This window comes from Choristoneura fumiferana, chromosome 12 (assembly GCF_025370935.1).
Source record: "Choristoneura fumiferana chromosome 12, NRCan_CFum_1, whole genome shotgun sequence".
Lineage (NCBI taxonomy): Eukaryota > Metazoa > Arthropoda > Insecta > Lepidoptera > Tortricidae > Choristoneura > Choristoneura fumiferana.
The window spans coordinates 3,445,340-3,471,232 of NC_133483.1; the positions used below are offsets into that span (position 1 = coordinate 3,445,340).

Here is a 25,893-nt window from a genome sequence, read left to right on the forward strand (position 1 = left end):
GTTCTGCGAGCAATGTGCCCTGCCCACTGCCACTTCAGTTTCGCAATTCTTCGGGCTATGTCGGTAACCTTAGTTTTACTGCGGATATCATCATTTCGGATTCTATCCCGCAGAGAAACCCCGTGCATAGCCCTCTCCATAGCCCACTGAGTGACTTTGAGCTTCCTCATGAGGCCCATCGTTACCGACCACGTCTCAGATCCGTAAGTCATCACGGCAACACACACTGGTCAAAGACTTTGGACTTCAAACACTGCGATAATTTAGAATAAAAGACACTGCGAAGCTTCCCGAACGCTGCCCAGCCGAGTCGGATTCGACGAGTGATCTCTTTCTCGAAATTGGATCTACCTATCTGGACCGTTTGTCTCAGGTATACATAGTCGTCAACAACTTCGAGCGCAGAGCCTCCGACTATTACGGAAGTTGGCACAACATGGACATTAGACATGACTTACGTCTTGTCTATGTTTATTTTCAGGCCAACTCGGTCGGAAACTGCTGAGGTCGGCGAGCATAGCACTGAAGTCCTCCATGGTCTCTCAGCCATGACTACAATATCGTCGGCGAATCGAAGGTGATTAAAGAACTCGCCATTAATGTTGATGCCTTGTCCTTCTCAGTTCAGAATCTTAAAAGCAATCCTCCAGTGCAGCAGTGAACAGTTTCGGAGAGATCACATCTCCTTGTCTGACTCTCCGCTGCAGAGGAATAGGCGTCGTGCTTTAGTCCGGTAGTCGGACGGACATAGTGGCGTTTTCGTACAGTCACTTCAACACTTCGATATACCGGTAGTCAACTTGGCACCGCTGGAGAGCCTGCAGCACAGCCCAAGTCTCGATCGAATCAAAGGCTTTCTCGTAGTTTACAAATGCAAGGCAAAGGGGGAGGTTATACTCTTCTGCCTTCTGTATAACCTGCCGCAACGCATGTATGTGGTCTACGGTGCTATAGCCTTTTCGGATGCCGTTCTTTTTGACATGATTAAATTTAATTTTTTTGTTAGCTCTCACTTTAATGAACAATAATAGTAGGCATTATTTTTACACAATATTTTTTTCACAAAAACACCGCTTTGTTAGATACAAAAGCAAAAATCTAGAAATAAAATAATACGAATAAAATAAAATAAACAGGTTCCGACACGCTTACAAGCGTCGGTTGCGACTTGCGCCCAAATCAGCTGGTTAACAAAGCGTCGCGGAAATCCCCGAAGTTGTGATCGGCTTGGCCGACTAGTCGGCCGATTAGTCGGCTTCTTTACAACCGACTAATCGGCTAGTCGGCTAGTCGGCCAAAGTCATGATCGGCACATCTCTATATACAACCCTTACCCAAACCATACAGTCAAAAAAATGAATGTAGGAACCATGTTCTTAGTACCCATAACACAAGCTTTGCTAAGCTTACTTTGGGACTAGGTCAATAGGTGTGAAATTTCCCGTGATATTTATTTTATTTTACTTATTTTTAGAGATGTGCCGACTAGTCGCCGACTAGTCGGGAAAGCCGACTATCCGGCCACTTTCGTAGTCGGCGACTAGTCGGCGAATAGTCGGCAAAGAGCGCCGACTATCCGGCTTCTTACTTCGTACGTATATATCAATAAAATATTTATTTTCATGTAGGTATAGGTACACAGAGGGGGAATTACATTATATAAAAACCGTAAGCTGTTAATTTTTGTAGTATTTACTGTTTTTCCTTGCCCACACGAGAAATTATATTTTGGCATTAGTTATACCTACTTGACTTTACGGGAATAATTGTGTAATTGTTCAAAAGTCCTTACACGAGACTTTCTGTTTGACATCATCATGTCAGCCGAAAAACGTCCACTGCTGGACATAGGCCTCCTCCAAGGCTGTCCACTCAGACCGGTCTTGTGCTTTCCGCATTCACCGCGATCCCGCGATCTTAACCGGATGGTCGCTCCATCTTGTTGGAGGCCTATCGACACCTCGTCTCCCGGTCCGCGGACGCCATTCGAGAACCTTCTGACCCTATCGGCCATCAGTTCTGCAAGCAATGCGCCCTGCCCACTGCCACTTCACGGGCTATGTCGGTATTCTTAGTTTTACTGTGGATATGATCATTTCGGATTATATCCCGCAGAGAAACCCCGTGTATAGCCCTCTGAGTGACTTTGAGCTTCCTCATGAGGCCCATCGTTAGCGACCACGTCTCAGATCCGTAAGTCATCACGCACTGACAAAGACAACAAAGTCAACACACACTGGTCAAAGACTTCAAACACTGCAATAGTTTGGAAGAAAAGACACTGCGAAGCTTCCCGAACGCTGCCCAGCCGAGTCGGATTCGACGAGTGATCTCTTTCTCGAAATTGGATCTACCATCTGGACCGTTTGTCTCAGGTATACATACTCGTCAACAACTTCGAGCGCAGAGCCTTCGACTATTACGGGAGTTGGCACAACATGGACATTAGACATGACACGTCTAATGACACGACAATATCGTCGGCAAATCGAAGGTGAGTAAAGTACTCGCCATTAATGTTGATGCCTTGTCCTTCCCAGTTCACAATCTTAAAAGCATCCTCCAGTGCTCCAGTGAACAGTTTCGGAGAAATCACATCTCCTTGTCTGACTCCCCGCTGCAGAGGAATAGGCGTCGTGCTCTAGTTCGGTAGTCGGACGGACATAGTGGCGTTTTCGTACAGACACTTCAACACTTCGATATACCGGTAGTCAACTTGGCACCGCTGGAGAGCCTGCAGCACAGCCCAAGTCTCGATCGAATCAAAGGCTTTCTCGTAGTTTACAAATGCAAGGCAAAGGGGGAGGTTATACTCTTCGGACTTCTGTATAACCTGCCGCAACGCATGTATGTGGTCACAGTGCTATAGCCTTTTCGGATGCCGTTCTTTTTGGCGTGATTAATTTTTTTTGAACAATAATAGTAGGCATTATTTTTACACAATTATTTTTTCACAAAAGCACCGCTTTGATAGATACAAAAGCAAAAATCTAAAAATAAAATAATACGAATAAAAGAAAATAAATAACACGCTTACAGGCGTCGGTTGCAATTTGCGCCCAAATCAGCTGGTTAAAAAAGCGTCACGGAAATCCCCGAAGCTGTGATCGGCTTGGCCGACTAGTCGGCCGATTAGTCGGCTTCTTTACAACCGACTAATCGGCTAGTCGGCTAGTCGGCCAAAGTCATGATCGGCACATCTCTACTTATTTTATGTTCTAAGAAACATGTGCGAGCTGTAGCCAAAGATAAAAAATATGTCTTAGCGCACAGAACAACTTTGACAGATATAAAGATTATGAGTATGCGTAAAGTAGTTATTGCATCAATACAAAAATACAAGTCAGAACACCAGAAACCAGAAGCAATAAGAGGTTGCATGAAAAAACATTTTTCCAACTCACACGTAGCTGTTTTCCACGACTTGGCCTCACTAATTCGCGGAGGAGCAAGACAGATATTCCATTTTTTTTTGCAATAAGAGGTTTTAGAAACGAAGTTAAAAACTCCGAAGTTAAGAACTACATCAGAACTGCGTAAGAACTGCACTCAGATTGCCTAAAATGGCAGTCCTCTGACAGTCGGGTGCAGTGCTGATGCAGTTGCACTAACTGCGCAATAACTCCCATTTGGCAGCCGGATTCCAGTTGGAGTGCATGTTTTTGTCAATAATTTACTAGTGCAACCAAATGCGACCATCTTATTTTATTAAAATAATTTATGTTAAATAACTTGGCTGAATGCAAGATATTAACCTTTGCCTGCAATAAAATGAGAAAATTTAAACTGTTGTGTCACTATCAGAAATGTCAGTGAAACTGCCAAAGGGATCAAGCAAGGCTACTACGAAACTTGAAACTCGAAGTTCGTGTCGTGCGGTCCCTCTGACACTTATACTATTTAATACGAGAGCGAGAGGGACGGTACGATACGAACTTCGAGTTTCGTAGTAGCCGCAAGGTTCGCCGCATGTTCGCCGTGAGTAGTATAGGTTATACAACGTGCCTACAATTTGTACCTATGGCAGTCGCGGTAGAATCTGGACGAAGCCGTCCGCATCCGTGAGCGCCAACCAGCTTGCGGTCGTAGTACGAATGTGAAATCCGCTCAGCAGGGCTACTACGAAACTCGAAGTTCGTGGGTTGCGGTCCCTCTGATACTTATACTATTTACAGTGGCGTAGCTACCAAGAGGCTAGGCGGCGCAGTGCCCCGGGGCCCTCAAGCTCAGGGGGCCCTCGAAATTCTGCTTTATAGCTGATGATAAAGTTGCTTAGAAAGTATTTGTATATATAATGATTTTACTTCAAAAAACCTTACCAGTTTTGATAGCAGTGGGCCCCATTTTTTTATTTGCCCCAGGGCCCTAGGTTAGCTAGCTACGCCACTGACTATTTAGTACGAGAGCGAGAGGGACCGCACGACACGAACTTCGAGTTTGGAGTTTCGTAGTAGCCCTGCTGACTCGGCCCGACTCCGGCCGGTCGATTAGTGTGTGGTAGGTACTTACCGTTTAGGTACTCTAATGCTTCTCATATGTGCTCTGAGTTCACTTATGCGTTTCCTCTTTCGCTTAACTTTTTTAATACTGAGATTACCCATATTACTTGCTCTCAAAAGTAGTACTAGCGCGTTAGAAAAATGTGCACAGGTCCGTCGTCGACTACGTACACGCGTGTACTGGCGACTGGGCAATACTTCGCCGCCGCCGCGCGCTAGAACCGTTTTATTTTGCCAAAGACGAAATAAATTGGTATGATTGATGTACTCAACCTATTGAAAATCTATGAAGCATAAATCTAAATCTACTAAAAAACTATTTAGTAAAGCAAATTTTGTGTTGATATTCATAATATTTTTCATAATATTTGGTTTAACGTGTAAATGAAGGCTCTTTTTCAAAAAAAATAATCTATCGAGGTTTTTGTCAGCAATCGTGTTTTTTGATGAAGTCAAAAACTAGCTAATAGACTGAAAATACACATATAAAAAAATTGCAGTTGTAAGTATTGTGTAAGTATATTTTAAATATTTTCTAAAATTGTAGTTTTCACTACGTACAGCGCCTTAAACTAATTATAAAGCGATAACTCCTCGATATGTGCATTCTGCTCATCGTAACTTACAGCGCTGAAACTTGGTCATAATAATCACTGGCGATAAAGCCGAGCGCAGTATTTTGGGTGTTCATAGAACTGATTGCATCAGAAACACCAAACTGCGCTCCAAAGCCAAGACCGCTTAGCTTAAGTGGGACTGAGCCGGTCATGTCTGCCGCATGCACCCACAACGATGGGCCCAAATTGCTACCTATGGGTTCCGTGGGTTGGCCATCGAAGCAGAGGCAGACCAAAGAGGAGACGGCGGGACGACTTGGAAGCATATCAAGTGGAGTGGCAGGAAGCATGCTTTCGACAGGGACGAATGGCGGAAAAGGCTGGCTGCTTTACACAGCAGTAGGACAGTTTTACGGGCTAAGCAAATAAATGTAAAACAATTGGGTTTTTTTTTTAGCCTCCTGAAGCGGCTAACGTAAGTCAATACATTATTTGGGGCTTGGACCAATGTTTTGCGTTTCGATAACTCATATGCATGTATGAATGTATTTCAATTTTATTAGTTGTTGGTGCCATAAACCCTATTATAATCCCGCGAAAAAAATCAACGCTGCTATTCAGCGGAACTAGTTAAACTTTACAACAGAAAACTTTTACGTTTAACGTATAGCTTAAACAGAAACTCGTTCTCACCCCGTTCTTTTGTAGTTTTCAGGAATGTGTTCGAGTTTTTCGTCTAACCCGTAAAGTTATACGGAGGTTGAAAAAGGTAGCGCCAGGCACGCGAGCCCCGCGATAACCGTTTTGCGGGTCATTTACATACATTCAGCATTTAAGAGAAGTTTCCCTGCCGGCCGCGCGGCCGCGTTAGGTATTCGTTTGGGATATTGCTGTCTTTATCGCTCGTGACATAAGCGCTCGCAGCCGTCCCCCCATGCCTTCCGCAACGACGTCCGTAATTTATATCGAGATAGCTGTAGGCTTCTCAAGATTTGGGCGGTTGAATTTTGGGTTTCGTTGTCCTCATATTATTCACAATCAAGATATTCATTATATTTTCTATGCCTGTGGTTTTTTCGATTTTTGTAAAAATTCTTCATTAGTCTGTAATTCTCGTGCAAAGTTGACATCCTTTTTTTGTCCACCTTTGAGCTCCTGTAATTCTGATATTACACATTTATATGATTATCTGAAAAACCACAGGCATAGATAATTGCGTCTAGTCCATACTTACAAAATTTCATCTATTTCTGTTGCCTAGTTTTCAAATGAGACCGGGACTACGTTTGTATGGAGAATGGAACGAAGAGACTTCTCTTAAACGTTAAGAAAAAAGGGAAATGTTTGCTAGTTGTATTTTTAGGGTTTTAAAGGTAAAAAGAAAATAAGGAACTCTTATAGAATTTCTTTCTTGTCCATCTGAGGGGCACGCGTGGAAGTATTGAGATGAAATTATTATCAAATAACCAGGTCCGTTACTCCTTGAAGAAGTGAAAATTTTTTTATTTTATTAATCTACGCAATCTAAAATAAACGCATTAAAAAAACATTAAATTTGAAAAATCAAAAACCCGACTGCCTTAAAAACTAAAAGGAAGAAAATAAGTGGTCTAGAACTCTGTCAAGTAGCTAATTTAAAGTTCAACAGTCGGAACCCATTACCAAGAATTTTTTAGCTGGTCACGATTTGAATGGGTCCCGACTGATGAACTTTAAATTAGCTACTTGACAGAGTTCTAGACCACTAGACTTATTTTCTTCCTTTTAGTTTTTAAGGCAGTTTTTGATTTTTAAATCGAATGTTTTATTTTATACTTTTTTGATATTTTTGTGAAATTGAAAATATTATAACCCATATAAATTCAGAATAGGCTAATTATAGCTTTCATTTGATAGCCATATTGTTACAATACAATTTTTTTGTCATTCCTCCGCCATATTTTTTTTCGCAGACGCCATATTGAAATATGATATACCCTACCCCCTGTCACTCCGACAGTTGTGAAGAATCCAATCATACCTTATAATATGTTAAAATTCGTTTAGGCTGCAGCGAGGACCAAAGAAATGGACATACATACCCACATACATACATAAATACACACATACATGCATACGCCTGAAAAACATAACCCTCCTTCGGGCAGTCAGTAAAAAGTTGTTTATATGATTTGTATAAAATCGCTTTTTTTAATGAACTGTATTCTTTTGATTGCGTTGACTTAGAAGTTTTTTTTTTACTGCTTCAAGGAGTAGTACACCTGAGTAGGTATTTGATATTAATTTCAGCTTGGTAGGTACCTACTTCCACGCGCTCCTTAGAAAAAGGGTTTTCTCAGAAGGACAGACAGGGAGACGGACAACAAAGTAATCCTATAAGAGTTCCATTTTTTAGGTAGTATAGGTAGAGTCATTCACGATGACGCGTGCCGTGGTTCTTATTACAATGTCATTAATGGCTATTTTGACAAAATCACGCGTCTTCGTGGATGGCACTAGGTAGGTATACCTAATATTAAAAATAAATTAGCTGTAGAAATGAAATTATATGGGTTCGGGATTTATATCTTTCGCTATTCAAAAATCACTACCAAAGCAAATGTCGACTTGTTATTTCACAAAACTCTTGAACTTCTGTAGCCATTTAGGGTTGAAGAAGCCCCTTCAAATATTACAGTTTCTTTGGGGAATTCCTGAAAAGCCTTCCGCCTCAATGAAAGCCTTTACAAAGTTATTTCCATTCATTCGGCGGAGAAATCAAAACGCACTCAATAAAATATTTCTTATGTTTTCAAAATAATCCTTAACCCCTTGGAACCGGCCAGCCGGTCCAAGAGTTGAATGAGAAGACGTAGCTGTAAAGAAAAAGTATAATAAAAAACTATATTATATATATTTGTCTAAAAATAAGCTTCATGTAGTCAGTGTCCGACTAGGATATGATAAATGTGGTCAAATAAATGGGTTTCGGGCAATTAATGAAACTATTTTGGAGAACTAACAAAAGTCCACTGTTGCAGCTAACATAAAACCAAAGTAGTATGGCACGTATTGAGTGAAACCTTGGTAATGCAACTATCATAACGATTCGCAGTAACTGAAAAGAATAGCCGACTTAATAATAAAGAAAAGCGTAACAATTCCTGTGACTGGCCAGACTTCTTTTACAAAGTCTCTGAACTAATGTCGATCAGTTTGACGAGAACAATCTATGATTTAATTATTTTCTACTGTTAAAGGCCCCACCCATTATATTTTAATAATTATGTCTGTGTCTCACGGTCATTTTAATTCAATTATTTTTGAAATCCATCCAATCGAATCCAAACTTAAAGTTTGCGCGTCAAATTCAGAAGCACTTTACACTGGCTGTATTTTTATTGTAAAGAACGCCAGCAGACCATATGAGGGTTTACCATATGATTGATTTTTCAATCTAAATTCATTTTAATCAAACCCTTCATACATCAATATTAATCGCTCCACCGAACTCTGGAGCCTTTAGATTATCTGGGGCGTGTGTTACGGTGAATAATGATGTCCTTGAATTGTAATAGGTTTCTCAAGTGAGTGTGGAATTAAATTTATGTAATAATGTGAAATTTGACGTCGGTTTTTCCTGGAAATATTGCGTCATGTAAATGACGCGCAGTTGTTTTGTTATGCTTAGAATTAACTAATTAATACACCACACACAAGAATCGACTTTTCACTTCTCATGCTCGTAAAGTTGGTATGTATGCTGGATCTAGGCGACATAAAATTATTTTTTATGCTCAAGTGCATAATGTAAAATCTTCGTCTAAGACCAAGGTAATCCAGTGTCAACAGCCACAAACAAAAAATATATACATAATATTTGATACACTATTTTTCAATGTATTTTAGTTCCAGTATAATTGAGCAAAGTTGGGTAGTTTCCTGGGTAGTAAATAAATAAATTCTAATTAGTCCATCAGTTAGATTAAGGGGCTGTTTCACCACCAATTGATTAATTTTATTTGACGGATAAAAATGTGATGCCGTCTCCGTCTATTCGAACAAAATAAATAGAGACGCTCACATTTATCCGTCTAATAAATTTAATCAGTGAACCAGGAGGTAAATATAAGAAAATACTGGACATGTATTTTTTTGAAGCAAACAAAAAATTACAAAGGTGAAGCTCGTCAAAGTGTAGGGGTGAGGCCGGTGACGCTACGACGTGCTAAAAAGCATTAACCCTTAATAAGGCCCCATTTACTGGAGCATACTACCACAGAATCAAAAATAGCTATCGAATACATGCCTGACAAAGAATATTTTTAAAGCTAGTCGTATTTTCAATAATTAAAATGGAAATTGTGACGTATAATGAAATTAATAAGGTTCAGTTTCCAACTTAATGCAAGTGGTCGCTAAATCGCCCCTACCTTATTAAGGGTTAGCTGACTATAGCTTCATCGTTTACTGATTAATTGAAAAAAGAAAAAAATCGTGTCCAATATTTTCTGATAATCTTACTGCCTGAATTAGATTATTTTAAGAAACAAGCTCTACCAACCTCCTCAACTGCTTCTTGCTCAATATGACAGTCATTAGAGCCAAGTTTGCCGACATGCCGAGCCCTGACAGCGCAAGGAGCGCGGCGGCGCTCGCGGCGCCTCCAGGCGGGCAGTGCCGCGTGTGGTTCAGGATGGACGAGTTGGTGGCGCCCGCGGAGCCGAAGCGGAGGTTGGCTCCGATCATCGCCACTGCCGAACCTGTTAGCAAAATAATGTGAGGTCATGCGCTTAGTTAAATTAAATTCTTTGGGTAATTATTGATTGATTTAGGAATTGCTTTGTGCCTAGATATCCATACCTAGAGTGCGCTGAAAGTTTCGGCAACATTATGGTCAAGTACCAAGAATTGATTCCCTAAAAAAAAATAAAGAAAAATAGTTCATTTTTTTTTACCTAAAACTGTAGTTTTGTAAGCTGAAATTTGACACAAATATGGAGTTACACCATCCACAAAAATTGCAAGTCGAAACTCGGTAAGGGGAGAATCACTTATCACGTCACGACCTTTCATTCAAATTCGTCAAGCAAAATCGTAAAAGAATAACAAACATATCTATTTATTTATGCATGTATAGACAAACACACTTCACACTTTTTTCATGTTTCTGATGTCCTTTCAATCGTTCAAAGGTTAACTGGAAGATATCGCTTCAAGGAAAAAGTTCGCCTCTTTGTTGTACATCTCTTTCCCTTGTTAACTGTTATTTTCATGTGTTTAAGCATAATAAAGAGTTCCAACACAATACACACCACAAACTAGCATTTTTATCGCTAGTGGGATTACTTATTCTTCACGTTCGCATCAAAGGTTCCTAATTCTCTTAGATGAAGTTTCTCCACTGCATTGCGGTCGGCCGTTTAATTGTCCCTTCCGACCGAATGAGCCCTTTAGGGCAGCTACAGATTGGGCCCTTTTTTCAGCCCGCAAAATAGCGTTTTTCGCGCTTGTCATTATGCGGTTATAACGATCAATTTATTTACGAAGCACCATTGTCCTGCACTCTGTGTCAAAACCCGACTATATAATGTAAATAACGACGTCTTTTTTTCTAAATTTGACAACAAAATTATAATTTTATTTACATATTTTTATTGTTCATCATTGTTATTTTCATTTTTAAATTTTATCTTATTTGACAATTGTAATTTTATTTTTGGCCGGTATTTACATTACTTTGTTTGTATACATTTGATCCTTTTGTTAACTCCTTATATTACATGACAAATGTTTACAATGTATTTTTACAGAATGTAATAAATAATATCTATTTACTTATCTATTTATAATTCATCCAGTTGATCCAGTTTTTGGATTTTTTCCTAAATAGTAATAAATATGGGGGTTAGAAACATAAAAAATATATTATTATTTGAGCCATTTAGCTAGACAGCTTACACAACCACTAGTGATTAACAATTCACAATAGCGTTTTCACGAGTATGCAAAAACGATATTATATCCAAGAGCGTAAAAACGCCTAATATGCATACCAGCCTAATGCTTTTTGCCGTCGGTTTGTAAGGGACAGGGATGTTTTTGTTATCTGCTGATTAAATTTCATGTCTCTTGAGTATGAAATGCTTTTAGCCGCACCTTTTGGTGTTGTTCAAAGCTCGTAAGCACTCGGTACGATGATGACGGTTTCGAGGATCGGTGATGATTGCACGAACAATGCTTTGGTGATAAAAATGGCGTTGACAAAATACCACATGCAAGTAAAAATTTTGACTTACGTTATCCAATGATAAAAAAATAAACTAGCAATCCTTGTATATATACAGTATTTAAAAATGTTTAAAATTTGTATAAAATTGATATGTGGGTTTCTCGTACTTAAAACTGCACTTACATAATACAAACATTGGAACATAGAACCTCCTCCTTTTTTGAAGTCGGTTAAAAAACACTATTGGGGCGAGTATTCGAGCGTTTCAACAACCTCATTATTCTGGTCATTTTGATGGCTTTTTCGATTATTTGTTAGAGTTATTTTATTTCTACCAGATACCTATCTAGAAAACTCTATCGGAATATTCGGCCATTTTTACAGAAGTGTCCAGAAAAATGAGACAATTGTGTTTCGAATTTAGTCATAGCAATCTTCCCCTAAACGAAATTTAATACGTTCACCCAATGCTTCGCTTGCTTTCTGTGCCTATTGAATCCGCTTATAACAAATGAAGAGCAACAAGCAAGTCAAATAACGACCCAAACTTGAGGCAAACAAGCATATAAATATCACTTTTAATGAGATGCGAAAAGGCCGAAAACACGACTTTGCTCTTAGAAATATAATGGAGGTTGTTAACTTATTGATGCCCCGGAAAATGAAAAGAATGAGAGTTTTAAAATAGAACAATCATCAAAATTGAATGGATATTTTGAGGGTATTTTTATAGGATCGCTTTTCAATTTGTGCGGCTATTTCGATTTATCTTGGTGTGCTGAGGAAACGATAACGTTTCGTGCACCGTTTAAAGATTGTTTATAGTAAAATATACTCCTATAACTATTGATGCAAATTGAGCAAACTGAAGTGGCAGTGGGCCGGCCATATCAGTCGAAGAACCGATAACCGCTGGGGCAAACGAGTTCTTGAGTGGAGACCGCGAATCGGCAAGCATGGCGTAGGACGCCCTCGGACTAGGTGGAGCGATGATCTTCGCAGGTTAGCTGGCAAGAACTGGATGAGACTGGCCGAGGATCGTGCTCAGTGGCGTGCAACTGGAGAGGCCTATGTCCAGCAGTGGACTAAGATAGGCCGATGATGATGATGATGATGATGAACTATTGATTACGCAATATAGACGTTGAGTCAATAGATTATGCTCGCATTTGACGATTACTGATGATGAAGCGACCTAAACTTTTTAAGTTATGGCAGGTCAGTGTGAAGCTGCCTTAGTACAACATTACACTAATACTATATAGTTTAGCTACTTCTTTAGAATTGAGGCTATCTGAATACATTGTACGCCAGTGCCACATATCAACTTTGTACAGTTTATGTACATACATACAATAAAGAGTCATACAAATACCAAAATTTCTATTTCACTTAGGTACTTTTGATGCTGGCTGTACCCGCGGAGCAAAACCGAGCACTAACTGAGCAATCCGGTGCGTAAAACAGTTTTTAGTTCCATACCATTCACGCATTCATTCATAATCCAAAAATACTCACTCCGTCGGTACCCGGCTTAAAAAACAATGCAGTATAACTTGAGTATAATCACAGAATAAGTAAAGTACAGAAGCCTCACTGCCGCACAAAAGAGTAGGCGGGTTGGTATCAAAACGACTGGATTCTCAAAACGACTTGAACCGCATAAAGACTGATATAAAATAAGAATCGTGCCTCTCTGTCCATCGCATAACTCGTATTCACTCGCACGCGTCACGTGTAGTGGAATAGCACACTCAAGGGGGCCCCAGACATCTACTTGTAGCGGAAAATAAATTAGCGGAGAAGGCCACGCCTGGTATAACTGAAACTGACTGGTAAGTCCACTACTCGTACTCACCTGCCGACATATTGCTGGCGTTGTTCACTGATCAGTCTCTGAATGCACGTCACGTCAACCCCTCCCCCCGCCGGCCCATTGCACTTTTGAACAAATCACGTAATTTTTCACTAGCATCGCACGCTTAGCACTTGAGTATTAATTCGGCACTTTTGTTCACTCGGTCACTTTCACTGGAACAGAATTAAATGCATTTTAAATTGTGAATTAACTAAAATTACCATGAGCTGTTTAGGATTGAGCCTTTTTTTTATTTAGTTTAGTATTTTATCTATGTTTAGTTTCTAAAATTAAATGATATAAAAAATAACTAAGTAAATATAAAAAAAAAATACTTTTATGTCAACCCCAAAAACTGACGAACCGAGGGAACAGCGCGCGTTAGCCGAATTCCACGCGGGCAAAGCAGCGGGCAAAAACTAGTTATAATTATAAATCAGTACTCGTTTTGCAGCAGCTACGGTGGCGTGTGCTCCGGGAGGAAAGGCTAAACTATATTTAAGACACGAGTTATCCATGATTATTTCACTATGATTATAAACCATGAAAATTACGTATGCTAAAATACAACTACTGTATACCCATACAGTAAAAATACACACAGTACACGCAGTAATAATACTTCAAATCGGTTTTGTATGTTAGCCCTACTCTCCTTATTTATTATTCAAACTGTATAGAACTTTCATCCTTTGAATGATATATAAGCGTCATAAACTCTCGGCGACATCTTATATGATACTTTGACAAGGGTTCAAGCAATTGCGTCCCTTCTTAGTTCGGGCTTACATGTTTATAAGAAATGCAACCTTTTCAAGTTAGAGAACTGATTTTCTCGTTGGATTAGAGGTTGTTGACAGTTAATGTCCTACTGAATAATTACCTACTAATAAATTAATTCGGCGTGTACAAGGATTATGTGATATTTCAATTGTGAGATAAGTAAATAATATATTTCTATTCCTCTCAGAATGAAAGGGCTTGGTCCCGTAGTTCTCACTCCGGACCAGTGTCTAATGCGTATTTAGGTTTAAAGTAATTTAGTTTTTATTACCTCGCTAGATGGTGTTGTACCCATCTGAAACACGCTAACGATGTGTCGCTTTAGAAAGTATTTATTTTTATATGACTTGCACGTTTGAGAGAGAAAGACAGACAGGTTAGAGGAAGCATTGTAGTAGGCACAAAATAGTTCACTATAATAAGTCCAAACAGTACCCACTTTCATTGGCCTGTAAGAGTTTGTCTACCCAGTGCCCTTTCATTCTAAAAGGAGGCCTGTGCCCAGCAATGGGCAGCAGCAGGCTGGGATGATGATGATATTTCTGTTTCCATTGATTATCCAGTTTAACCATCAAAGTATACACCAATAAGTAATATTTAGGCACACCATGACATAACATTTTTTTTTAATTGTCTGTGCTTTATTATTCCATTGTCATTACCATGAAATTTTAAACCATTAATTTGCCATTTTTTTACGGAACCTAATGTGGCTACATGTATAGCAAACGTTATGTTATGTACAGTCACCAGCATCAATATCTGACACAACAATCGTGCATAAATATTTTAAATATCTGATATGACTCTATTTCTAGGGCCGGAAGGACGTGTCAGATATTTTTGCACGCTCCGCTATGGCAATATTAAGAGCGTTTATACCTGCTGAGCTGGCAACGTTGCATTTGTGATAGTTTTTCCCATTATTCCATAAAAAATTAATGAAATTTAAAAATGTGGATTGATAGAACTGTTCTTAATATACATGTTAATGTGTCTACTCCAATAATAATATTCGTGATAGACTTCTATATTCATTTAAAACGAACAAATGTATACCTATAGGTAGAGTCATTCACGATGACGCGTGCCGTGGTTCTTATTACAATGTAATTAATGTGTAGTAATGTGTTCTAATTATCTTGTATATAGTACCGGTTTATCACATCACAAGAAAACAAACAAGGTCATGTGCCAAGAAATGTGCGTTAGTATCGAGAGGTCCGTTCGATAACTTGACATTTGAGTCACATTGATTTGTTAAGTAGCTAAATGAGCCAATCACAAGCAAGACTGTAACCACCAGGCATAACATACGCTGGAGAGAGATATCTCTCTTGTAGCCTCTCTTCCCAGCGTAGCGCAAACTAGCGTGGGGGGCTAGCGTAATGGCGCGTCCACACCGGGCCAACGAAGGCCAACGAAAGATATTCAACGTTGGCTCCGCACGCTCGTTGCCCTTCGAAGGTACGAACTTCAAGCAAACGTTCGTTGGCACCTGATTCCGGCTTTCATTCCCAATTCAAAAATGTACGACGACGATATGATTATAATTGATAGTTTTATATACTGTAATGAGCTCTCCATACTTAAGTGACGTTAACGGCGTGAAATATTGACGAGGTATGCGAGAGAGATAAATCAGACATCTGCACGATACGCTCTTTCGCTTCAACATGAGCGTTCGTTCGTTGGCCTTCAGCGACCGTCCACACTGGATTCGATGTAATGGTACGATTCCTTTGATGTTACCGCCACGCTCCGGATCATCGTTGGCGTTCGCTGACCCATCCACACAGGACCAACGAACCCATTCGTTGGCCTTCGTTGCCCCGGTGTGGACGCGGCTTAAGGGGAAACTAGCGTCCCTCTCACTCTCGTAGATATGAAGTTCGATTTTCGAATTTCATAGAAGCCCCTCTGCCACAGATACACTCATTTACACACCACCAGCAAAAGAGTCAGGAACAGAGCCAACGCATTAAAAAGCCAACCCGAACTGACAAATGCAAACCAATGTGTTCGGTGCCTTATCGCCTTTCAACGCTACCACAAACGGGAGTGAAATTTAATTAAAATTCAAGCGATTACTACGTAAAAACTTTAGTTGAAATGTTATAAAATTTGCACCGGCGGAGTTCTCAGTCCGACCTAGTTACCGCCACTTCTACCTTTGAATACTGAAAGAGTTCAAGCGCCGATTTTCTACGTGTGATTTTATTTTTAGTTTCGTACCATTTTATATTTAGCCAACAAAATATTTTCAAATTTTTTTTTCAGGTAGCCATTGATGTCTGTACTTGCAATGTCATCCAATCTATACATCATTGGGTATCAAACATCTAAAAGTTGTTCTTAAATGTCAGCATATCCAAGCTATTTTGCTGGCTGTACTTTTTTTGATTGTACTTGCATTGCCAACCAAACTAAATCCGTACGAAGTTTCAAATCAATACCGTTGATTGATTGTTCCGTCCTGCAGAGACGATCCTGGCCTGACCACCAGAATTTTATTCCCACATTTTGTACTTCTTGTCACCGAGCTTACATAAGTAGGTGAGCTAAATTTCAGTCCAATTAGATACCAGGAAGAGCTAGAATATTTTTTTTTTTCAAGTTTCTGCACCACACAACTCACTTACATTACTTGGAGTTAACACTTGACAGATGGGCGTGCCTTCAGTCAATTTTCAACTTTGACGTCATACAAATAAAGCCATTTTTAGTATACCGCTACCCACGTTTACAGATTATGTAAAAACTATTTTATTTGTATGACCTCAAAGTTGAAAATTGACTGAAGGTACGCCCATCTGTCAAGTGTTAACTCCAAGTAATCGTACTGTACTTAGGTACTCTGAAACCAACTGAATCGTGACCCACTGTGGATCCTTTTCGTAGAAATAGTCATAGTGACATCGCATTGCTTGACAGGAGGATTCATTGTGACACTTATTGTGAGAGCCCTCTACGATGGGTGAGGAATCAAATTTTGCAGGTGGTAGGACCTTGTGCAAGGTCCGCCCGGATTGCTACTACCATCTTGCTCGCTAATCCTGCCGCGAAGCAGCAGTACTTGCACTGTGGTGTTTCGGCGTGGAGAGTAAGACAGCCGGTGAAATTACTGGCACTTGAGGTATCCCATCTTAGCCCTCTAGGTTGGCAACGCATCTGCAATCCCCCTGGTGTAGCAGGTGTCTATGGGCGGTGGTGATCTCTTACCATCAGGAGACCCATTGCTCGTTTGCCATCCAGTCGAATTAAAAAAAATGGTTTAACTGTACATATGAACGTTAAAGTAAAATAAATGTTTGTGAAATTCGACTTGCAACCTTTGATAAGTACAAATATGCAAATTTGAAGTTGCCCGTAAATCGCAAATTGGCAATGAATTCCATCATAACCAATAGGCGCGATATTCCTCAAACGTAAGCCTATTTTGCGTAAAAAAGTTAACCTAGCTTATGCAGAGGGAACTATAGTTATTTGTGTCACAAGGGAGCAAAATGGTGTATTTACGGCGAGGGCGTACATTGAATCCAGAATGCGGAATGTATGCGGAATGCGGAAGTAGAATCCTGAGCGTAATGAAGGATTCAAGTGTTAACGCCCTTGATGAAAATAGTTTCGCTCCTGAGTGGCTCATACAACTTTTCACACCGAGAATTAAGAAACTTGAAAAAAAAACCACATTATTAAAGAACAACCAGCATAGAAAATAGCGTGGCTTTACAATTATCAACTTCAAAAAATGGCATTTGCAATAAAACACTTAGAAAAGCCTTGAACAGAAAAGTTGCACTTTGCTCCCTCTCGTCAGGGAGGAAAAGTTACTTTTCTGAAGGAGAGGTGTGAAAAATATTTTCTTGCTTGTTAGCACGACGTTAGCTATACGATTATATTAAGTAGTAAATAGTCTAAGAACCAACACAGTACACAGAAAATGGTCCTAAGACGTTCAATATTTTCAAGATAAATGTGATTTTTATGCAAAAACAAACAACTCCTCGCCCTAAAAGTACTTATCAATTTTAAACCTGCTTTTACCATGATTGGAAACAAATTTCAATCAACGGCAAATAATTGCTTACTACAGTCCAGCTGAAAGGGTTTTTTTTTCAAAACGAAATGAATAAAACAGCTACAGTCAGCAATCAATTGATATTGGACGAGCTCAACAAATTTACCCTCCCGATAGCTCGGTAAATATTACTTTGGGAAATTTACAAAGTTTCACTAAATTTTACTTTGACTTACCTACTCGTATTTGCTTGAAATAATGATAAAATAATATTAGAGTAACCTTGTGTGACTCTATTTGCTGTCTCTATTTATTTTATCGCTAAGCCATTCTTGGCACTTGTCATTGTTTGTTTTCTTGTAATGTTGCTTTTGCCTCCGAAATCTAGAAAGATTTGCTTAAAAACCTATGAGTTTTATGAACTGGAGGAATAAGGAACGCATTAATTCTTTCGAGTTTTCACCTCGAGACTACAAGCCAATAAAAACCCCTGGATAAATAGACACCCTCGCTAAAGCTCGGATGGCTAACTATCTCGGGTATCAATTGGCTTATTTTAGTCCCTCGATAAAAAATATACTATAGCGAGGATGCATACTGTTTCGATAATTTAATACTGGCTATTTTGCTGTCAATGTGTGATTTTCTTCTATAAACGTCAAAGCGCACCTGACAAGTACAAATTATAAGTGTAGAATTAGAAATGAAGTAGAATTACTGACTAAGCAAAACACACAAATACCTACCTATCTTTTAAAATAATGATAGTATTGAAAAATAAATGCAATCAACTGACTTAAAATGAAAAAAATATTTTTGGGGTAGTAGTGAGGTTTTCAGTTATTTAATTAACACCTTGTATAAGGGTAATTTTGGATTGCATAAATGCAACAGTCACCAGCACCTGCATACTCGTAAATATGTGATACTTACGACTCTATTTCTATCTGCTGGGGTCATCTATAAAACCGCATGTATTTTATGAAACCGATTTAACGGTTTTGATTTAATTTAAAATTCGGATTTCCGGTTTTTTCTCTGATTTCGATTTACCTTCTATTTTTTAAATAAAACTACTGTATTTCACGTTATTAGAATCGTAGGTATTTAAATATTTAGTCTTTTTAAGGCCCCCGGCGCCCACAGTCGGCACGGCATGCTGGTAGAACGTGTTGAGTCAGATATTTTGTTTGATGTAAGTATGAGTGTGTGTAATATATGTGCGTAACGAATAAATAACTAATTAAATGAACTGTCTTGGACAAATTAGATGAAATTACAAGTTATGGGATAACCTTGTTTTTAAAGCCCCATGTTCATGTCACCGTAAAAACAACGCTTACCTATGAAATCCATACTTAATATTATAAATATAAGTGTGTGTGTTTGTATGTTTGTCCGTCTTTCACGTCAAAGCGGAGCGACGGATCGACGTGATTTTTGGCATAGAAATAGTTTAATTTATGGGTCAGAGAGTGACATAGGCTACTTTTTAACCCGAAAAAATGCACAGTTCCCGAGGGTACAGTGCGGGATAACCGAATTCCACGAGGGCGAAGCCGCGGGCAAAAGCTAGTACATTATAAACCAAGCTATGGACCCTATAGAGCCAGTATGAACTCCCGGCTGGCTTGTGATGGATGTAATAAACCTGCGATGGCCTGTATGAGCGTGTCGCGCGGACCAAGGGGGTCAAGATAAAGGTGGAGGGTTATTAACGGCTCGTAAGGGCTTGGTAGTTTGTTATATTGTATCGTTTACCTTCCGTTCATCCCAGCCTATATACGTCCCACTGCTAGGCACAGGCCTCCTCTCAGAACAAGAGGGCTTGGGCCATAGTTACCACGCGGGCCCAGTGCGGATTGGGAACTTCACACACACCATTGGATTGCTTCGCACGTTTGTGCAGGTTTCCTCACGATGTTTTCCTTCACCGCAAAGCTCGTGGTAAATTTCAAATGTAATTCCGCATATGAATTTCGAAAAACTCAGAGGTGCGAGCCGGGGTTTGAACCCACGACCCTCTGCTTGAGAGGCGATAGGTCAAACCACTAGGCCACCACGGCTTTTTTACCTTCCGTTAACAATAAATAACCTGTTCACCTTCTAGTTACTGAAATACCACGATAGATAACTATACCTATCCCACTTATATTATAAATGCGAAAGTATGTTTGTTGCAGAATCGATTTACATGAAATTCGGTATAGATAGAGTTTGAGTCTCGGGGAAGGAGATAAATAGGATAGTTTTTATCCCGCAAAATTGCATAATTCCCGCGGGATAGCGATACACGAATTCTACGCAGACGGAGTCGCGGGCAATAGGCTAGTATTAGGTATAAATGTGTAAGTTTGTGAGTATGTACAGTTATCAGCACCAATATCTAACACAATAAAGTTTTCTTTGATGTTTAGATTCGATAAACCAGTATTGCATAGAAGATAATTGGGCCAATCAACTTTTTTACCGACACTAATCTGTCCGCGACATTTTTCAAACAATTGCAGATTTTTGTAAGTACACATGTTTTTTCTGTAATTTAATAGATGGTGTACAGGAATACATTACATCCTACGTAAGTTCACCCTATTAAACCGTGAATATTCTTGTTGGAAGTACGATTTTTTGGTAACACCAGAGACAATTTTGGTAACGCAGGGGACGCCCAAAGCGTCGGTAAAATAGTTGATTGGCCGAATTACAAATTAGGTAGAAGGGTAATTTTGGAGTGCTTAAATGATGTCTAAAGGCACCAGCACCAATATCTGACACCAAAAGCGGGCATAAATGTGGGAATGAGGGTGGATTTGCGGATGAATGATTTGATGGACAAGAGCGGACGGAATGACCGATGATTATTGTGGAGTGAATGGGACAAGCGAGTGAGTTGAAGAGTGCGAGTTTTGATCGGGTGAGCCTACGTGCTAGTTGTGATTTTTGTTGTTTCTCTTGCTATCAGTGTATTCCATATTTAATTTTTTTTAATAAACTTTTTTACTTTTTGTTTTAAAAGTTTGTTTGCCTTCGCACGATCCCACATTTTTGGGGGCTCGTCCGGGATCTGAAGGAAAAAAAAAATAACTGCGAATACGACGACGAATGGTGTGCTACGTGTAACGAGGCGGTTACATTTTTCTGTTACGGCGGTTGCTACTTACGACGGGCGGCCGAAATAACAGTGACGACGAGTTTTTTGCTGGCTTTTGGAACAAGACGGTTTCTTTCGAGCGGCAATAAACGGCACATCAGAAAGATGCAAACAGATAAGGTTTATGACGAGGCAGCTGGCGAGGCTCCCAGTGGCGGTATGGATGGGGTACCGGCACTACGGATCCGAATGACGACTGCAAAGGCACCTAAATCGCCCGCACCCACGTCACCGACACCCACCGGTGATGCCGACGTATGATGTTAGAGAGTGTGGCAGCCTGCAGTACATCGACGATCTGGTACGAAAGTTTAGCGCTCAAGACAAGACCTACAGCGTGACCAAATTCATTGAAGACATTGACGAAAACGCGGTGATTTTCGGGTGGACGCCATTGCAACGGCTCATTGTTGCTAGGCGAAGTATGACCGGTACCGCGGCACTTTGGTTACGAGCAGAGCGGCCGTTTAAGTCGTGGGACGAGCTTAAACACGCGCTAAGCAGAGATTTCCCCGACACGATCGACATAAAGGCGGTACATGAACTGATGGCGGCGCGCAAAAAGAAGAAAGACGAAAGTTGCCTGGATTACCTTCTTACGATGCGCGAGTTGGGTAAGAGGGGAAAAATGCCGGACTATGTGGCGATACAATACATAGTCGACGGCATCCAAGACTTAGAAACCAACAAAATGATGCTGTACGGCGTTACTTCGTATAGTGAATTAAAGGAGAAAATTAAGATCTACGAAACGATTAAAAACAAGATGTCTACGCATTCGCAAGGTTCGCAGTCGCAGCATAATACGAAGAACAACCGGCCTAAACCTGTTTTCCCTACCTACAAAAAAAAATGCTACAGCTGTGGAGAGGATAATCACGTTTCCAGTACGTGCCCGCATAGAGGAAAAGGTACAAAGTGTTTCCGATGCAATCAGTTCGGACACATATCGGCACAATGTACTAATTCTGCGACAGGGAGAAAATCAGCTGGTGGCGAACATAATGGCGGCGCTGGCGGAAGTCGATCGGCGAATTCGAACGAGAACGAATTGAATGGAACGAACTTGTGCGTGCGAGTTGATGTTCGAACGAATAAGTTGGACAACGAATGTGCATCGAATGGAACGACCGGGAGCGATTTGAAGATGGCGGCCATGGCGGCGACGAACGTCAAACGTCACAGGAGTGTCACTGACAGTGACAGTGACAGCTCATACCAAACAAGAAACAGTACTGATCGGAAGCCAATAAAGAAGATTTTATTGTGTAATCGAAGCATTAACGCGTTGATAGACTCCGGTAGTGATGTGAATTTGGTGTCGGAGGACTGCTACAAGCGGTTAGGCGCGCCGAGCTATAATAAACGCGAACTGTTATTAACGGGACTTGGCGCGACACGAGTTATATCGCCGGGATATATAAACACGAACATTGTGATTGACGAAGAGTGTTTTAGTGTGATACTACATCTCGTACCTAGAGACATTATGCCGTATGATATCATTTTAGGCCAAGAATTATTACACGATGTGACAGTTATCATGAATGGCAACCAAGTTCAACTGTTGAAGCGAGACGAAAGTTGGCTTCGTAATTACTCGTGCGATGTGTTTGTTTCTGATGTTTTAGGGTACGGGGCGGATCCTGAGATTCAACGTGAGGTCAGACAGTTGGTGGACTCCTATCAGCCGGTAAAGACGCGGGGAGGCCCCAATTGCGTTAAAGATTGTTTTGAAAGACGACATCCCAGTTGCTCAGCGACCTCGGCGACTGGCGTTGACTGAACAAGCTGAAGTGGAGAGGCAGGTGACTCAGTGGTTGTGTGATGGAGTGATAAGGGTAAGTTTTTCCGAATATGCTAGTCCTTTGGTCCTGGTGAAGAAGAAGGACGGCAGCACCAGGATATGTGTGGATTATCGCCGGATAAACGAAAAAATGGTAAAAGACGAGTATCCATTACCGATTATAGATGACCACATAGATAAGCTGTCAGGTGCTAAAGTATTTAGCACGTTGGATTTGAAGAATGGGTACTTCCACTTAAAAGTACATGAGGATTCAATAAAATACACTGCTTTTGTAACCCATAATGGTCAATACGAGTTTTTGAAAAGCACCATTTGGTCTCTCTGTTTGTCCCAAAGTGTTCACAAGATTTATAAACATAATTTTTAGAGACTTAGTGGCAAAAGGGTATTTGTTAATTTTTATTGACGATTTAATCATAATTTCAGAAGATGAAGCACAGGGTGTGCAACGGCTTAAGCAAGTGCTGATGAGAGCTTCAGAGTATGGGCTCGAGGTAAACTGGAGCAAGACGCAGCTCATTCAACGACGAGTGGAATACCTTGGTCATATTGTGGAGGACGGATCGGTGAGGCCATCACCAGACAAAACGGATGCAGTGGTAAGGTTTCCTAAACCAGTAACTCTGAGACAACTTCACGGATTCATAGGATTGACATCATATTTCAGGAAGTTTATACCTAACTATGCATTGATCGCTCGACCATTAACAGACTTACTTAAGAAGAATGTGAGCTTTGTTTTCAATGACTGTCATGAAAAAAGCTTTCACAGAGTTAAAGTCGAAACTGGCCTGTAGTCCTGTATTGAGGATCTATAACCCAGCATTGAAAACTGAGTTGCACACAGATGCCTCAATGCATGGATACTCTGCAGTATTATTACAAATGTGCCCAAATGATGGAAGTTTGCACCCAGTGCACTATATGAGTCGCAAAACTAGTGAGGCAGAGAAAAAATATTCGAGTTATGAGTTAGAGGCTTTGGCCATTATAGAAGGTGTAAAGAAATTCCGCTCATATTTGTATGGTTTAAAGTTTAAAATCATTACAGATTGCAAGGCGTTCCAGATGACCTTGAAGAAAAAAGATTTATGCACTCGTGTAGCGAGATGGGTTCTACTGCTACAAGAATATGACTATGAGATCTCGCACAGATCTGGATCACAGATGAGACATGTAGACGCATTAAGCAGAGCACCTTTCACAGGCATGGTGACAGGGGAACTGCATGAGAAGCTACGAGTAGCACAAGAGTCTGATGAGGGACTGAAGGCCATCCTGGAAATACTCAAAGAGCGAGTGTACCAGGATTATACCATTGAAGGTGGACTGCTGTGCAAGGGTACACTGCTTGTCATCCCAAAGGATATGGAAAATGACATAATCAAACGAGTACATGCTGTGGGTCATTTTGGAAAGAAGAAAATGACAGAGATGATAAATAAAGATTATTTCATCAAAGACTTGTCAAGAAAATTAGACGAATTTATTGTGACCTGTGTACCATGTCTACTGGCCACAAGAAAGGCAGGAAAGCCCGAAGGATTTCTTCACAGCATTGAGAAGAGCAGTATTCCATTGTTCACTCTACACCTAGACCATATTGGCCCAATGATGGAGACAAAGAAGTTGTATAATTATATACTCACTATAGTAGATGCATTTACTAAATTTGTTTGGCTATTTCCAGTAAAGGGTACAACAGCTAGAGAGACGATTGATAAGCTGAGAATACATCAACAATGTTTTGGTAACCCGTCTAGATTTGTGACAGACCGAGGAGCGGCTTTCACAAGCAATGACTTTAAAATGTACTGTGAAGAGGAGAATATCAATCATGTCTCTATTACTACAGGGGTACCAAGGGGAAATGGACAAGTGGAAATAATTCATAGAACAATGATTTCAGTATTAACAAAGCTGTGTATTTCAGATCAAAGTCTGTGGTACAAACACGTCGCGAGGCTCCAGACGGCGTTGAACAGCACGTACCAGCGCAGCATCGATACGACGCCCTTTGAGCTCATGATTGGTACCAAAATGCGTACCAAGGACGACCTCGAGATTCACGAGTTGCTACGGCAAGAGGAACGTGAGTGCTATATGCAAAACAGAGAGAAATTGAGAGAGTCAGCTAAGCTACAAATATTAAAGGTGCAGGAAGAGAATCGCCATACGTTTAATAAAGGGCGCAAGGAGAGTCAACTCTACCAAGTCGGCGATCGCGTGGCAATCAAAAGGACGCAGTTTGGACCCTGTTTAAAACTGAAGGCTAAGTTTTTGGGGCCTTACAAGGTGGTCGCAGTGAAGGGCAATGACCGATACGACGTTGAAAAGATAGATGGTTCTTCAGAGGGACCAGGAAAGACTGCCTCTTCAGCTGATAACATGAAGCCCTGGCCCAGTGATTAGAGCAAGTACATCATATTCACGAGGTTGGTATGACATTTGCGCTATGGTTGCCATGATGATGAGCTGTCACTGACTTGTTTGTTTATGTTTTTTTTTTTGTTTCTCTTATGTTTTTTTTATTGTTCATAAACATTGTATGATAACGATAGTTACTTGATGGTGATGTGGTAAATATCTTTTACTTTTAAGGTGGTAGACATTGTTTTTTTTGTTTGTTTACTATGACTGTGTCATACATAAGACGTTTTTTTTATATAAACTATTATGTCCCAGGTGACTAACACCACATTAAGTATAAGGTCATGTCAATAGTAGTTTTGTTTTCCATGTAGTAGAGTTCATCGACCTCACACATGTTGTTATGATTAAGGTGTACCTGTACCTAGGTTAAGATGTTTTGTGTTGTATGTAAGACGTTTTGTTTAGAGGATGCCTGGGGACAGTCATGTGTGTAGGATGGCCGAATGTGGGAATGAGGGTGGATTTGCGGATGAATGATTTGATGGACAAGAGCGGACGGAATGACCGATGATTATTGTGGAGTGAATGGGACAAGCGAGTGAGTTGAAGAGTGGGAGTTACGATCGGGTG

General features: G+C 40.3%; 2 protein-coding genes across 13 annotated transcripts in view; one reads left to right on the forward strand and one right to left on the reverse strand.

The window, feature by feature from the left end:
- LOC141433136 (uncharacterized) overlaps positions 1-25,893 on the reverse strand; it is a 76,148-nt gene that overhangs the window by 20,503 nt on the left and 29,752 nt on the right. For all 12 annotated transcript variants that reach the window (XM_074095004.1, XM_074095005.1, XM_074095003.1 and 9 more), the window contains exons 2-3: positions 13,126-13,298; positions 9,600-9,798 (exon numbers count right to left, since the gene is read on the reverse strand). In XM_074095004.1, the coding sequence (XP_073951105.1) occupies positions 9,600-9,798; positions 13,126-13,135 (209 nt within the window). In that variant the 5' untranslated portion in view covers positions 13,136-13,298. The remainder of the gene's footprint in view (positions 1-9,599; positions 9,799-13,125; positions 13,299-25,893) is intronic.
- Positions 21,328-23,188, forward strand: LOC141433655 (uncharacterized). Its single transcript, XM_074095758.1, has one exon. It carries the CDS (start codon positions 21,328-21,330, stop codon positions 22,864-22,866), a length of 1,539 nt encoding a protein of 512 aa, XP_073951859.1. The 3' UTR covers positions 22,867-23,188.